At 44.7% G+C, this 17,370-nt stretch overlaps 1 protein-coding gene and 1 pseudogene across 1 annotated transcript in view; one reads left to right on the top strand and one right to left on the bottom strand.

Moving 5' to 3' along the window:
* The window catches only part of PARP1 (poly(ADP-ribose) polymerase 1), a 38,247-nt gene extending 22,656 nt beyond the window's left edge, over window positions 1-15,591 (bottom strand). Inside the window, exons 1-4 of the mRNA XM_073671839.1 lie at window positions 15,295-15,591; window positions 8,985-9,147; window positions 5,656-5,771; window positions 3,860-4,077 (exon numbers count right to left, since the gene is read on the bottom strand). Of these exons, the coding sequence (XP_073527940.1) occupies window positions 3,860-4,077; window positions 5,656-5,771; window positions 8,985-9,147; window positions 15,295-15,414 (617 nt within the window). The 5' untranslated portion in view covers window positions 15,415-15,591. The remainder of the gene's footprint in view (window positions 1-3,859; window positions 4,078-5,655; window positions 5,772-8,984; window positions 9,148-15,294) is intronic.
* LOC141257854 (adenosine receptor A1 pseudogene) lies at window positions 1,586-2,678 on the top strand (annotated as a pseudogene).
* Window positions 15,592-17,370: the final 1,779 nt, after the last annotated feature.

Genomic DNA, 17,370 nt, shown 5'->3' with positions numbered 1-17,370 from the left:
GGGATTTTGGCCCCCTCCTCCATACAGATCTTCTCCAGATCTTTCAGGTTTCGGGGCTGTCACTGGGCAACATTGAGTTTCAGCTCCCTCCAAAGATTTTCTATTGGGTTCAGGTCTAGACTCTGGCTAGGTCACTCCCGGACTTGAAATGCTTCTTACGGAGCCACTCCTTAGTTGCCCTGGCTGTGTGTTTCGAGTCATTGTCATGCTGGAAGACCCAACCCTGACCCATTTTCAATGCTCTTAGTGAGGGAAGGAGGTTGTTGGCCAAAATCTCGCAATACATGACCCCATCCATCTTCCCTTCAATACGGTGCAGTCATCCTGTCCTCTTTGCAGAAAAGCACACCCAAAGTATGATGTTTCCCCCACCATGCTTCATGGGTGGGAAAATGTTCTTGGAGTTGTACTCATCCTTCGTCCTCCAAACACGGCAAGAGGAGTTGATACCAAAAAGTTCTATTTTGGTCTTATCTGACCATATGACCTTCTCCCATGTCTCCTCTGGATTATCCAGATGGTCATTGGTGAACTTCAAACCTGCCTGTACATGTGCTGGCGTGAGCAGGGAGACCTTGCGTACCCTGCAGGATTTTAATCCATGATGGCGTAGTGTGTTACTAATGGTAATGTTTGAGACTGTGGTCCCAGGTCTCTTCAGGTCATTGACCAGGTCCTCCCGTGTAGTTCTGGGCTGATTCCGGACCTTTCTCAGAATCATCCTCACCCCACATGGTGAGATCTTACATGGAGCCCCAGATCTAGGAAGTTTGACAGTCATCTTGTTTCTTCCATTTTCTAATAATTGTGCCAGCAGTTGTTTCCTTCTCCCCAAGCTGCTGCCTATTGCCCTCAGCCCATTCCAGCCTTGTGCAGGTCTACAATTTTGTCCCTGGTGTCCTGAGACAGCTTTTTGGTCTTGGCCATGGTGGAGAGGTTGGAGTGTGATTGAGTGTGTGTACAGGTGTCTTTTATACAGGTAATGAGTTCAAACAGGTGAAATTAATACAGGTAATAAGTGCAGAGTAGGAGGGCTTCATAAAGAAAAACTAACAGGTCCTTGAGAGGCAAAATTCTTGCAGGTTGGTAGGTGATCAATACTTACTTCATGCAATAAAATGCAAATTAATTATGTAAAAATCATACAATGTGATTTTCTGGTTTTTCTTTTTAGATTCTGTCTCTCACAGGTGAAGCGTACCTGCAATAAAAATTACAGACCTCTCCATTCTTTGTAGGTGGAAAAACTTGCAAAAACGGCAGAGTATCAAATACTTATCTTCCGCACTGCAGGCACAAGTGCGGATCCAGAATTTGGGTGTGTGCATGACCCCCTATAGAGAGGCTCTGCTACCACTAGTAGAGTGGGTCAGCAACTTGCAGCACTAGAACTCCCAGCATGCTTTCCCCCGGGATGTGATGCAAGGACCGGCTGCAAGTCTCCTAGGCTCATATATGGCTGCAGAGCTCGGATCAGGAGACTGGTGGCCGGTCCGTGCATCAGCATATGCCATTATCTGTTCATGAATGGACCTGGCAGTATCACCATCTAATGCCATCCTTCCGTCTCCAGAATAATTGCACAATGAACGTCACCGACTTCATATTCGCTCTGAACATCCCTTACACGGCCGCAGAGATCGTGATCGCCTTCACCGCAGCCTTGGGTAACATCCTGGTGTGCGTCGCCGTCATGCAAGACCGGAAGCTGTGGACGGTGACCAACTACTTCCTGGTGTCCCTGTCGGTGGCGGACGTGTGCGTGGGAGCGTTTGCCATTCCGTGTGCCATCCTGACCTTCATAGGCATCCCCCGATACAACCTGGAGCTCTGCCTGCTGATGCTCTCCATCCTGATCATGCTCACCATGAGCTCCACCTTCAGCCTCCTCGCCATCTCCGTGGACCGCTACATCGCCATCCTCAACCCCCTGAGGTACAAGAGTATAATGACCCCCGGCAACACGTTCATCCTCATCGTCACAGCCTGGATTGTGGCATTTCTCAGCGGGCTAATGCCCCTGATGGGCTGGCACAAGCCCCGGCCTCAGCACGGATACTGCGTCTTCGTCCACGTCATTGACATGACGTACCTGGTGTACTTCTTCTCTTTAGTCTTCTTCTACCTGCCGGTGATAATTATGCTCGTCATCTACACCCAGATTTATTTTGCGGTGAGGAAGCAGCTGCACGGCACGGTGGCGAGCATGCAACAGGGCAACGCGGGCAAACAAGGAGCAGGGATGAAGGAGTTTAAGACGGCCACGTCCCTCTTCACCATCATCTTCTTCTTCATGCTCTGCTGGGCTCCTCTGCATGTGATGAACGGCATCAGCCTGCTCTGCCCGGACTGCTCCATCCCCCCCGTCATCCTGGACATCGGGATCATCCTCACCCACGCCAACTCTGCCCTCAACCCCGTCATGTACGTCTACAAGTTGAAGTCCTTCAGAAAGACCTTCAAGAAAGTCTTCCTGTGCCGGGACGGGGCGGTCACCCCGAGCAAACGTCACCAGCAGGCCTCCATCGCTCATCTACACTGATAAGAATCACTAAAACACCAGATTGTCAGAAGCCCGACAGCCGGCATCTCCACCGATTAGCTGGGGGGGTGCCGATTGCCGGACCCCCACCAATGTAGGATACATCATCAATATCCAAATTCTGCACAATCCCTTCATGATAAGACTCGTATTATCAACTACCTCAGTAACTCACAGTGTCTATATGTGGAGTGTGTACACGCCCCAGACACCGGAGCTCCGGGTGCAGATCTCATTCACATTGTACTTGTGGCGTCCAAGTAAATCTCAAAAATAAAATAGATAAAAAAAAAATATCTTGATAATTTTAAAGGTAATGATGTTATCCTGAGTTATCTCCTGTATTATACTCCAGAGCAGCACTCACTATTCTGCTGGTGCAGTCACTGTGTACATACATTACATTACTGATCCTGAGTTACCTCCTGTATTATACTCCAGAGCAGCACTAACTATTCTGCTGGTGCAGTCACTGTGTACATACATTACCGATCCTGAGTTACCTCCTGTATTATTCTCCAGAGCTGCACTCACTATTCTGCTGGTGGAGTCACTGTGTACATACATTACATTACTGATCCTGAGTTACCTCCTGTATTATTCTCCAGAGCTGCACTCACTATTCTGCTGGTGCAGTCACTGTGTACATACATTACATTACTGATCCTCAGTTACATCCTGGATTATACTCCAGAGCTGCACTCACTATTCTGCTGGTGCAGTCACTGTGTACATACATTACATTACTGATCCTGAGTTACCTCCTGTATTATACTCCAGAGCAGCACTCACTATTCTGCTGGTGCAGTCACTGTGTACATACATTACCGATCCTGAGTTACCTCCTGTATTATTCTCCAGAGCTGCACTCACTATTCTGCTGGTGGAGTCACTGTGTACATACATTACATTACTGATCCTGAGTTACCTCCTGTATTATACTCCAGAGCTGCACTCACTATTCTGCTGGTGCAGTCACTGTGTACATACATTACATTACTGATCCTCAGTTACATCCTGGATTATACTCCAGAGCTGCACTCACTATTCTGCTGGTGCAGTCACTGTGTACATACATTACATTACTGATCCTGAGTTACATCCTGTATTATACTCCAGAGCAGCACTCACTATTCTGCTGGTGCAGTCACTGTGTACTTACATTACATTACTGATCCTGTACTGATCATGAGTTACATCCTGGATTATACTCCAGAGCTGCACTCACTATTCTGCTGGTGCAGTCACTGTGTACATACATTACTGATCCTGAGTTACCTCCTGCATTATACCCCAGAGCTGCACTCGCATGCATACCCGCTCTCGCTCTTCACTGCTGGTAGTTTGCCTTTCAGACTCTCCTTGTCTTCTGCATTGAGGATGCTGAACCCCCTCATCTGGCTGGCGCTGTACATAGCGAGGAATCCAAGTTCTTCCCTGCGGCTCACGAAACAATCCGGGTGATACCAGCGGTCGATCATGCCCAGCTGAGGCCGCTCCACATCCAGACTCTTTTTAGATAATCTGACCTGACCCTGAAGAGGAAACTCACACAGGTCAGCGAGTGAATGGTATACAGCAGCCTCATGAACCCTGGCCAGTCACAACCTCATAGAGCCCTGGTCCCAGGTATAGCGGAGGGGAACTCCTGCTGCTTTACGGCCAGACACAGGATGCAGCTTGGGTAAAGTGAAACTTCTGCAACTTTATAATACTTTTTCCCATACTATGCCCTTAGTACAATCTATGCTTATTTACAGTGACTGGGACCATTCCTATGATGTTTGTTTTTGACCAGAAATCAAGACTGGAGCCAAAACCGCCATTTTTCCAATATGGAGTACGCCTGCAATCACCACTACAGGGAGCTCACTGAATGCAATGTTATTATTTCATGAGATCTGTATAAATCTGTATGCAGTGAGCTCCCCCTAGCGGTGGCTGTATAAATCTGTATGCATTGAGCTCCCCCTAGCGGTGGCTGTATAAATCTGTATGCATTGAGCTCCCCCTAGCGGTGGCTGTATAAATCTGTATGCATTGAGCTCCCCCTAGCGGTGGCTGTATAAATCTGTATGCATTGAGCTCCCCCTAGCGGTGGCTGTATAAATCTGTATGCATTGAGCTCCCCCTAGCGGTGGCTGTATAAATCTGTATGCATTGAGCTCCCCCTAGCGGTGGCTGTATAAATCTGTATGCATTGAGCTCCCCCTAGCGGTGGCTGTATAAATCTGTATGCATTGAGCTCCCCCTAGCGGTGGCTGTATAAATCTGTATGCATTGAGCTCCCCCTAGCGGTGGCTGTATAAATCTGTATGCATTGAGCTCCCCCTAGCGGTGGCTGTATAAATCTGTATGCATTGAGCTCCCCCTAGCGGTGGCTGTATAAATCTGTATGCATTGAGCTCCCCCTAGCGGTGGCTGTATAAATCTGTATGCATTGAGCTCCCCCTAGCGGTGGCTGTATAAATCTGTATGCATTGAGCTCCCCCTAGCGGTGACTGTATAAATCTGTATGTAGTGAGCTCCCCCTAGCGGTGGCTGTATAAATCTGTATGTAGTGAGCTCCCCCTAGTGGTGACTGTATAAATCTGTATGTAGTGAGCTCCCTCTAGTGGTGACTGTATAAATCTGTATGTAGTGAGCTCCCCCTAGTGGTGACTGTATAAATCTGTATGTAGTGAGCTCCCCCTAGTGGTGACTGTATAAATCAGTATGTAGTGAGCTCCCTCTAGTGGTGGCTGTATAAATCTGTATGTAATGAGCTCCCCCTAGTGATGGCTGTATAAATCTGTATGTAGTGAGCTCCCCCTAGTGGTGACTGTATAAATCTGTATGTAGTGAGCTCCCCCTAGTGGTGACTGTATAAATCTGTATGTAGTGAGCTCCCTCTAGTGGTGGCTGTATAAATCTGTATGTAGTGAGCGCCCCCTAGTGATGGCTGTATATATCTGCATGTAGTGAGCTCCCCCTAGTGGTAGCTGCAAGAACCTTGTTTCAGCACTACAGTGGATTTGGTGCCGTATATGAAAATGGAGACAAGACACTTACAAAGATATAATAAAAGTTCCTATTTTCTTTGCACAGCCCATGTTGCATCTTACGCCCGTTACCTTCTCTATCTTTTCCTCACAGCCTTTGCAGGTGCTTCGGTTGGACTTTGCATATTCAGCTGCAAAATCATTCAACGTCATACTCGCTTTACCACCTTTCCCTTCGCCTCCAGGTCCTGTGGGGGGAGAAGTTATCAGTCAGCAGGAAAATATTTACCCCTTTCTGAACCGTTTTATTACAAGGAGGACAACATTTTAGAAATTAATTGATCCCCCCTAATAACTGCACAGATCTTTAGTAAAGAGAGAGGAGTTTGTGTCAGGAGAAAAAAAAACACAAAAGTTTCCATTCACCGACAGCAAACCGGGTCATGACAAACTATTGCGGCATGGAGCGGGCCACAAGTGCCATCAATCTACACTGTGTTCCAAATTATTATGCAAATAATATTTTCTCAGATTTTCCCAAATTACCTATACGAATTGCAGTCATTGTAATTTTCCAGTCAAATAACTATTAGAGTACAAGTGAAAGGTTTTTTGTACAAACTGCCTATGATAACAGGATATTTAAAAAAATAAAAAACTCAAACTGCACTCAAAATGCATGTTCCAAATTATTATGCACAGCAGAGTTTTCAACCTTTTCATTTTAATAAACAAAAAAATGGTCATTTTTGAAATTCTAAGCATTAGCAGGTTATTACAAACTGAAATCAAACAGTTTTCAACTCAAAACTTTATTCTAGGTGATGTTACATTTGCACATAGGACCGCTTGTTCGAAAGGAGCTTCTGAACTCTCTCGTCCATTGAATTTGTCAGGTTTTGGATGGTTTCTGCTTCAGTTGTTTTGCATGAGGACAGAATACCCTCCCAGAACTGTTGCTTAGATGTGAACTGCCTCCCGCCATCATAGACACTCCTTTTGATGATGCTCCAGAGGTTCTCAATGGGGTTGAGGTCAGGGGAGCATGGGGGCCACACCATAAGTTTGTCCCCTTTTATGCCCCTAGCAGCCAGAGATGCAGATGTGTTATGTGCAGCATGAGACGGGGCATTATCATGCATGAAATGATCTTGATGGCCCAGATGGATGGAGTGGAGGATGGCTGGTTGATGGACACCCCATGCAAACACGGCTACGGCGCCAACAAGGAGGAGGTGGAGTAATGTTTTAGGCTGGAATCATGGGGAGAGAGATTGTCGGCCCTTTTAGGATCCCTGAAGGGGTAAAGATGAACTCCAGAATGTATGTTGAGTTTCTCAAACAGCTCTTCCTTCCATGGTTCAAGAAGAAGAACCGTACATTCCGCAGCAAGATCATTTTCATGCATGATAATGCCCCGTCTCATGCTGCACATAACACATCTGCATCTCTGGCTGCTGTGGGCATAAAAGGGGACAAACTTATGGTGTGGCCCCCATGCTCCCCTGACCTCAACCCCATTGAGAACCTCTGGAGCATCATTAAAAGGAGTGTCTATGATGGCGGGAGGCAGTGCACATCTAAGCAACAGCTCTGGGAGGGTATTCTGTCCTCATGCAAAACAATTGAAGCAGAAACCATCCAAAACCTGACAAATTCAATGGACGAGAGAGTTCAGAAGCTCCTTTCGAACAAGGGGTCCTATGTGCAAATGTAACATCACCTAGAATAAAGTTTTGAGTTGAAAACTGTTTGATTTCAGTTTGTAATAACCTGCTAATGCTTATAATTTCAAAAATGACAATTTTTTTGTTCTTTATTAAAATGAAAAGGTTGAAAACTCTGCTGTGCATAATAATTTGGAACATGCATTTTGAGTGCAGTTTGAGTTTTTTATTTTTTTAAAAATATACTGTTATCATAGGCAGTTTGTACAAAAACCTTTCAATTGTACTCTAATAGTTATTTGACTCGAAAATTACAATGACTTGAATTCATACAGGTAATTTGGGAAAATCTGAGAAAATATTATTTGCATAATAATTTGGAACACAGTGTAGAACTGGAGGGGCGTCCGTAAGACCCCCATCCCCGCACTCTTCATGCTCCTCTAAATATGTTTTTTTTCCATAAACTGCACTATAGAGGTGGCAACCAATGACTGCAGGTTCAAGGCATCCACGGGGCTAAAAAAAAATAATAATAAAAAAAATATGATTTAACCCATTTTGTAAATGTAAAAAAAAAAAAAAAAAAGTTATAAGTGCCGTTTTTCAGTCTTTGTACCTAGAAAAAAAAAAAAAAGTAATAAAAAGCGGTATAAAACTTAATTTTGTATCCCAAAAGGTATCGATAAAAACAATAATAAACATTTATATAGCGCCAACATATTCCGCAGCACTTTATAATTAAAACTGGGCAACCAAAAAGAAGCTCCAAGAATTAAAATATAAATAAATAAAAAAATAGTGCGTCTCAGAAAATGGTGTCACAATACTATTTATTTTTTAATAAAAGTTCAGATTTTTTTCACCCCCAAGTCATTATAATAATAGTAAACCACCATAAATATAGGAGTACAAGTCCCATAGGCATATTGAGGTACAAATAATTAGATCATCATAGATCATTCATGCATGTGAAGAAATCTAGAACACTCCTAAATTAATACTTGAAAAGAGGAGGAGCAAAGGGAGTGTGAATAAAATATACATTTATATTAAATACTGGTTAAAAACATTCTTACAACTAACCAGGACAGGCAAAACAGCATCAAGCGAAAACCCTGGGGTAGGGAAAACACATGTAACATGCAAGTACAGAAGGTATTATATTATGACTGATAGGTGGAACCTTGACATGTATATAATCTGTCCTATGTCACACGTGTAAACCTTACCCTTGTGCCAGGTGAAGCCCCCCAGGGAATGCACAAGCAGAAAGTGCAGAGCCCTACGTACGCACGTTTCGCATGTTACACGCACGCTTTCTCAAGGGTAAGTCAATCAAGGCTACTATCCAAGAACAATTGAGAACCAGATTACATGAGCCATCAGAATATCAAGGAATCATCTCCTACATTACTAAACAAGAAAGCAACCGGGTGCCTCTAGTAGTCACCTACAACCCAAATCTGGAGGTGCTAAAGGAAAGCTGCACGGAAACTACAACTCTAACTATAAAAAAGATGCCCGATTACAATCCATATTTTCAGACCCCCCACTTCTGTGTTTCAGGCAGCCCCCAAATTGAAGAAGCATCATTGTCAGAAGCTCCCTGTCATCTCCTCCAGCTTTCGAGTAGCCTCGAAAGCTTGCAACTTGTTACCATTTTTTAAGTTACCCATTAAAAAGGTATCAACCACTGAGGACTCTCAAATCTAAATATTTTTCTAAGAGTAAATTGAAAGGTTCCGGAATGTTCGTTTTTGATACACAGACTCCCCTCCCCCTCTTCCTTACCGCCGGGCACTCCTCCGGTTTCAATCGCCTTCTTGATCTTCTCCTGGTCCTCCCAGCGCAGCTCTGGGAAGCCATCGATTTCCCCATTGGACAGGACTCGCGCCCGTTTCCAGAAGCAGGAATAGTGGTGCCAGTGTGGGACCTTCCCATCAAACATGGGGGACTGTAGGAGAAAACAAACAGTTACAATCACATGAGCTCTGCCGCTCTCCGCAGCGACACCGCCCGCTCTGCCTGAGCGCTGCTCTGGAGTGATAAACCTGCTCGCACTCTGCTGTCCTTTCATCTGAAAGCAAAGATCTTAAAAAGCGAGGATTTGGAGCAAAGTACATTAGGAAGTTGCGGAACTTCTCACGATGAATCTAACGAAAAGAAGGGCTGATAAATCAGAACAATCGCTGAACGATCACACTTCTTCTATCCTCATGTCCGATCAGTGGTGTAAGATATTTTACAGTGCTGGCGTTACTTAGTACTTAGAATAAAAAAAAAAAAAAAAAGTTTGTAATCAGAAAATTTCTTGATGTTTTGGAGTACACAGCGCCTATGCGCACTAATGTGTCTCCGTGGTTACAGACTACAAACAAGCCCGGCTCCGTCCCTATATGCAGGTTATCTAGATGAGGAGTAACGTGACGGCAGGATGCGACGACACAGGGTTTGTTTATAGTCTGTAACCACGGAGACACAGTACTCAGGAGCTGTATACACAAAACAGTAGAAGTATTTTAATCAATCCGTTTTTTGTTTTTTTTTAATGATAATAAACCCTGCAGTCTCAGCCATAGCTGTCAGGTCACATATTATCACTACCAATTGCATTTAATGGCCGGGTGTTTGCTTTTACCGTGGGGTCTACTAGGCCAATCACCAAAATTGACAACTTATCTAATTAACTCTGCCCAGGGAGACAACAGTCCAGGTGCAGCAAAACTAAAGCCCCCATAGGGACAAGCAGTGGCCCCTCCCTGCATAAAGCTGCAGGAGTCCAGGGACAATAAAAGCAGCTTATTGTTCTCTGTTATCAGACATCCCAAACAGCTCATCAAGGTGGATGAATAAGAATAAGTGCAAAAACCTCCCTGTCCCCTCCCACAATCACTACTTTATCTAATTAAGGAACTACAACTCCAAACATGTAATCTAAATGCATCAGCAGGACAATTTACTCCTCCATCCTGATGGATTGCAACAGACCCAAGTCCATATAGAAATCCTATAGGGATGAGCCTCCCCACCATCATCCCTGTGACCACCTCTCACCCGTTATGCAATAACATACTACATGGGATTCAACACTGCAATTTCTGATTCAGTTTCTAGAGGCCGATGCATAAGTTTACACATCCGTGTCCCAGCAGAAATCCAACAGAGATGGGTTGTGTACTACAATCATAGCTGGAAGTCTTCTTTAAAAGGGGTTTCAACCTTTGAAGGACAGGTTTATTATTAAAGGAAGAAAAAAAAAATTCCGTTGATTTTTTTTATTAAAAATTTGCTCCGTTTGACATTTACAGATCGTTTCCCTGCACATTCAACTTTGATGTAATAATCAGCGGAGGAAGTCACATAATGGAAAATTATATATACAGTACAGACCAAAAGTTTGGACACACCTTCTCATTTAAAGATTTTTCGGTATTTTCATGACTATGAAAATTGTACATTCACACTGAAGGCATCAAAACTATGAATTAACACATGTGGAATTATATACTTAACAAAAAAGTGTGAAACAACTGAAAATATGTCTTATATTCTAGGTTCTTCAAAGTAGCCACCTTTTGCTTTGATGACTGCTTTGCACACTCTTGGCATTCTCTTGATGAGCTTCAAGAGGTAGTCACCGGAAATGGTCTTCCAGCAATCTTGAAGGAGTTCCCAGAGATGCTTAGCACTTGTTGGCCCTTTTGCCTTCACTCTGCGGTCCAGCTCACCCCAAACCATCTCGATTGGGTTCAGGTCTGGTGACTGTGGAGGCCAGGTCATCTGGCGTAGCACCCCATCACTCTTCTTCTTGGTCAAATAGTCCTTACACAGCCTGGAGGTGTGTTTGGGGTCATTGTCCTGTTGAAAAATAAATGATGGTCCAACTAAACGCAAACCGGATGGAATAGCATGCCGCTGCAAGATGCTGTGGTAGCCATGCTGGTTCAGTATGCCTTCAATTTTGAATAAATCCCCAACAGTGTCACCAGCAAAGCACCCCCACACCATCACACCTCCTCCTCCATGCTTCACGGTGGGAACCAGGCATGTAGAGTCCATCCGTTCAACTTTTCTGCGTCGCACAAAGACACGGTGGTTGGAACCAAAGATCTCAAATTTGGACTCATCAGACCAAAGCACAGATTTACACTGGTCTAATGTCCATTCCTTGTGTTCTTTAGCCCAAACAAGTCTCTTCCGCTTGTTGCCTGTCCTTAGCAGTGGTTTCCCAGCAGCTATTTTACCATGAAGGCCTGCTGCACAAAGTCTCCTCTTAACAGTTGTTGAAGATATATGTCTGCTGCTAGAACTCTGTGGGCATTGACCTGGTCTCTAATCTGAGCTGCTGTTAACCTGCGATTTCTAAGGCTGGTGACTCGGATAAAACTTATCCTCAGAAGCAGAGGTGACTCTTGGTCTTCCTTTCCTGGGGCGGTCCTCATGTGAGCCAGTTTCTTTGTAGCGCTTGATGGTTTTTGCAACAGCACTTGGGGACACTTTCAAAGTTTGCCCAATTTTTCGGACTGACTGACCTTCATTTCTTAACCCCTTAAATACCGGGGACGTATTAGTACGCATATTTGCATACTGCCCATTCAGTGAGGGCTGCTGCGCTGAGCCCTCACTGAACGGAGCACATGTCAGCTGATTCTTACAGCTGACATGTGCCCGCAACAGCCGCGGGTGGAATCGCGATCCACCCGCGGCTGTTAACATGTTAAATGCCGCTGTCAATCTCCGACAGCAGCATTTAACGCACGCTTCCGGGTAGGGCGTCATAAGCCCCGCCCACCGGCGACCCCGTCACGTGATCGCGGGTCGCAGATGGGTGGGCATGACAACCCAGGGTCTGCAGCAGACGCCTGTGGTTGTCATGATCTTGTCGCTATGAGCGCCACCTAGTGGTCGGCGCTCATAGCACAGGACCATTTCTGCTGCATGCAGGGGACCTGCTCGTCCCCTGTATGTTGCAGAGGCGATCGGATAGTTGCTGCTTCTAGTCTCCTATGGAGACTATAGAAGCAAGCAAAAAGTAAAAAAAAAAAAAAGTTTTTAAAAATATAAAAAAAAAAATAAAAAAATATAAAAGTTTAAATCACCCCCCTTTCGCCCCATCCAAAATAAAATATCTAAAAAAAAAAAAACCCACATACACATATTTGGTATCGCCGCGTTCAGAATCGCCCGATCAATATAAAAAAAGAATTAATCCGATCGGTAAACGGCGTAACGAGAAAAAAATTCTAAACGCCAGAATTACGTTTTTTGGTCGCCGCAAAATTTCAATAAAATGCAATAACGGGCTATCAAAACATCGGATCTACCCCAAATGTTATCAATAAAAACGTCAGTCCGGTGCACAAAAAATAAGCCATCAAACAGCCCCAGATCACGAAAAATGGAGACGCTACGGGTCTTAGAAAATGGCGCTTTTTTTTTATTTATTTTTTTTTACCAAATTTTGGAATTTTTTTTCACCACTTAAATATAAAAGAACCTATACATGTTTGGTGTCTATGAACTTGTAATGACCTGTAGAATAAGAAGGGCAGGTCAGTTTTAGCATTCAGTGAACGTGGTAAAAAAAATAAATAAAAAACAACTGTGGTATTGCACTTTTTTTTTGCAATTTTACCGCACTTGGAATTTTTTTCCCGTACAGGATATGGTAAAACTAGTAATGGCTTTGAAAAGTACAACTCGTCCCGCAAAAAATAAGCCCTCACATGGCCATATTGACCAAAAAATAAAAACGCTATGGCTCTGGGAACAAGGGGAGCAAAAACGAAAATGCAAAAACGGAAAATGCTCCGGGGCTTAAGGGGTTAAAGTAATGATGGCCACTCGTTTTTCTTTACTTAGCTGCTTTTTTCTTGCCATAATACAAATTCTAACAGTCTATTCAGTAGGACTATCAGCTGTGTATCCACCAGACTTCTGCACAACACAAGTGATGGTCCCAACCCCATTTATAAGGCAAGAAATCTCACTTATTAAACCTGACAGGGCACACCTGTGAAGTGAAAACCATTTCCGGTGACTACCTCTTGAAGCTCATCAAGAGAATGCCAAGAGTGTGCAAAGCAGTCATCAAAGCAAAAGGTGGCTACTTTGAAGAACCTAGAATATAAGATATTTTCAGTTGTTTCACACTTTTTTGTTAAGTATATAATTCCACATGTGTTAATTCATAGTTTTGATGCCTTCCGTGTGAATGTACAATTTTCATAGTTATGAAAATACAGAAAAATCTTTAAATGAGGTGTGTCCAAACTTTTGGTCTGTACTGTGTGTGTATATATATATTGTTTTGCAAAGTACAGGAGCTTTTTTGTCATCTGCTTCTCCACTGCACGTATCTTAGTGAGTGCTCCTATTCTTACCTGCTAAAACTACACTTTGCAGCAGCTCTCTGCTCCTCCTCAGTGCTGCAGGCCCCTCACTCTGCTCTTCCTGATAGACATAAGATCTGTGTCTATGGATGAGGTGACCATTGATAGTTATGAGTAAGGCGACTATGACCAATTATTTGGGAAATATTCATTACCATTTACAAACTCCACATTTCATTGGTGTCTCATGGGGATCTTCGGAGCAGTATCATGCTCTCCCCAGCAAGCATGGCGGAGCATAGAACGGCTGAGCTGTGCTGCAACAAGGATGCAGTGAGAGGGTTCTGGGGGATGCTTTATTAGACAGGGTCACTAGGTGCATCTGATATCAATCAGATCTTCGGCATAGCGTAGCTGAGCTTCGCTATAACCCGGTTATCAGATGCCTTATTATTAAACAGGGTCATTAGGTGTATCTGAATATGCTTGAAAGACAGGATCCGTTCCCAAAGGGCATCATAGCAGCAAATCAGTGCAGAATTACAATACTAAGTATTTGCACACGTGATTAGTTCTGTATATATAGATAACAGACCGATATGATTTTGGGAATAGCCCTTTAAGGCCTCCATGCACAGTAGATAAAAGCCTACCAACCCTCCAACACTGAATATTATCCCCAATGGTAGACGACCCCTTTATGCACATCTGCCTTGTGTTTCTGATCCGGTTTCCAGATGCTGATGTGTGAGCGCGCACACGTGTGCCCATACTGTAATCCTACAGTAATAAGATGAGCACCATTACTCCTGACAACCCCCTATAAGAACTGACAACTTGGGTGCAGAATTGCATTCTAGAAGCAGCTGCACTGGTGGAGCACCGTCACTCCTGGAGTCCTGTGTAGGGGACACCTGGCAGCACATAGGACCGTGCTGGAGGGCAGTGCTGGGATCTGATGCCTCAACTGTGAGAAATTTATAGAAATCATAAGCAAATCAGAGAGGAAGTCCTGCGGGTGGGGGAGCTGCCCATGTACAGAGACACCCCCCTGCACTTCCTGTCTGCTTCCGCTAGCTGAGAAATTGCAAAAATCTGTGCACCCCATGGAACGAAGACAGGAATGTAACTGATCCTGTAACACAGAAACTTATATCTAGAGGGGAAGATCCAGGAAGGCTGAAATCTGCAGAATTGTCTCAGAATAGAGGCCTGGGCACCAGTGTGCAAACCAGGGATGAGAGAGATGCCGCTCACTGTATGGGGAAATCCCCCTTCAAGTGAACGGGAGTGCAGCTCATTGCGCCAAGAGCACCCCATCAAGTGAACGGGAGCGCAGCTCATTGCGCCCCTTTTAAGTACACAAAAATGAAGCTTGCTGCACCAGGAGCACCCCTTCAAGTGTACAGGAAAGCAGCTCATTGCACCGAGAGCACCCCCTTTAAGTGCATGGGAATAGATTAGCACACCTGCTTCACCACTTTAAGTGCACGAGACCGCAGCCCATTGCACCCCCCTTTAAGTGCACGGGAACACAGCTCATTGCACTGGGGGAGCACCCCTTTAAGTGCACTGGAATAGATTAGCACACCTGCTTCACCCCTTTAAGTGCATTTTGATGCCACTGCTGCGACATTTCAGGTGGCAGCGCCGTTTGTGTAAAAGTCACAGGAGGGCACTTTATACCGGAAGTGTCGCCCCCTGCCCCGGGCACACGGCTCTGTATGGAGGCCCGCCGCCTCCCCGCCATGCAGCCGCCGCATGATTACCTGCACCATGATGGCGAGGCGCAGCGACTCCTTGGCGATGTTGTCCCCGCATTTCTTGCACGAGGCCCGGCCGCTCTTGGCGTACTCGGCCCGGTACAGCTTCTCGGAGGCCTCGGCCATGTCTGCAGGAGGAAGGGATGAGCCGGGCAGGACGCGGACACACACAGGGCACGGGAGGACCAGCGGCGTGCAGCCAGAAGCCCGCCACACAACAGAGCAGGCAGCAAGAGCCGAGCACCGAGCGCTCCCCGCACCTCACACTGCGCCCTGCGGATCGGCCAGCGACTACTCCCCCTGCTGAGAAGAAGAGGCTAGAAAGAGGAGATAACGGGGCTGGGGCAGGACGTCACGTGCTCGGGGACACTCGGGGCTGTTTGTGTTGTTCCCCTCAAACCACGTGACTGCTCATACCCCACTCATGTCAGAAGCAGGGGCCACACTGTCACCAGGGACAGGAGCTTCATAGATTTATTAACCCCTCCATGACTGGATGATTTTTAATATTTCAGCTTTTAATTTTACTTTTCACCCCTTCTTCCAAAACCCATAATTTTTTTTTTTTGATCCAGCTCGTTGTTGTTTTTGAAGACATTTATTTTATTGTACAATCTACTGATAAATGGGGGGTGGGGGATCATAGAATCATAGAATGGTAGAGTTGGAAGGGACCTCCTGGGTCATCTGGTCCAACCCCCTGCTCAAAGCAGGATTCACTAGATCATCTCAGACAGATGTCTGTCCAGCCTTTGTTTGAAGACTTCCATTGAAGGAGAACTCATCACCTCTCGTGGCAGCCTGTTCCACTCATTAATCACCCTAACTGTCAAAAAGTTTTTTCTAATATCTAATCTGTGTCTCCTCCCATTTAGTTTCATCCCATTGCTTCTAGTCTTTCCTTGTGCAAATGAGAATAAAGATGATCCTTCTACAATGTGACAGCCCTTGACATATTTGTAGACAGCTATTAAGTCTCCTCTCAGTCTTCTTTTTTACAAGCTAAACATTCCCAAATCCTGCAACCGTTCCTCATAGGACATGGTTTGCAGACCAGTCACCATTCTGGTCGCTCTTCTCTGAACTTGCTCCAGTTTGTCTATGTCTTTTTTAAAATGTGGTGCCCAAAACTGTACACAGTATTCCAGATGAGGTCTGACCAAAGAGGAGTAAAGTCCGATAATGACTTCACGTGATCTAGACTGTATGCTTCTGTTAATACATCCCAGAATTGTATTTGCCTTTTTTGCTGCTGCATCACACTGTTGACTCATGTTCAGTCTATGATCTATTAGTATACCTAAGTCTTTTTCACATGTACTGTTGCTTAGCTCTATTCCTCCCATTCTGTATATGCTTTTTTCATTTTTATTGCCCAGATGTAGTACTTTGCATTTTTCCCTGTTAAAAACCATTCTGTTGGTTGCTGCCCACTGCTCCAGTTTATTTAGGTCTTTTTGAATCCTCTCTCTCTCTTCTCTAGTATTAGCTATCCCTCCTAGCTTTGTGTCATCAGCAAATTTAATCAGTTTACCCTCAATTCCTTCATCTAAATCATTGATAAAGATGTTGAACAATACAGGTCCCAGGACGGAGCCCTGTGGTATCCCACTTGAGACATTCATCCAGCTGGATGTGAAGCCATTTACAACCACCCTTTGAGTCCGATCACTAAGCCAGTTATGAATCCACCTAACAGTTGCCTGGTCCATTGCATACTTGGTCATTTTTTCAATAAGGATGGTGTGAGATACTTTGTCAAATGCTTTGCTGAAGTCAAGCTATACTATATCTACAGCATTTCCCTGATCCACCCAGTCAGTGATTCTGTCATAGAAGGAAATTAAGTTAGTCTGACATGACTTGTTAGTTACAAACCCATGCTGACTCTGGTTAATCACTTCATTCTTATCCATGTACTTACATACATGTTGTTTAATAATTTGTTCAAATATCTTTCCTGGTATAGAAGTCAGACTCACCGGCCTATAGTTCCCTGGGTCCACCTTCTTCCCCTTTTTGAAGATAGGAACAACATTTGCTCTTCTCCAGTCTTCTGGGACTTCTCCTGTTCTCCAAGAA

The sequence above is a fragment of the Phyllobates terribilis genome, unplaced genomic scaffold, assembly GCF_046119375.1.
Source record: "Phyllobates terribilis strain yellow unplaced genomic scaffold, ASM4611937v1 Scaffold_3__8_contigs__length_932513732, whole genome shotgun sequence".
Taxonomy (NCBI): Eukaryota; Metazoa; Chordata; class Amphibia; order Anura; family Dendrobatidae; genus Phyllobates; species Phyllobates terribilis.
The sequence above is the reverse complement of the archived record's forward strand: the minus strand, read 5'-3'. Positions and strand labels throughout refer to the sequence as shown.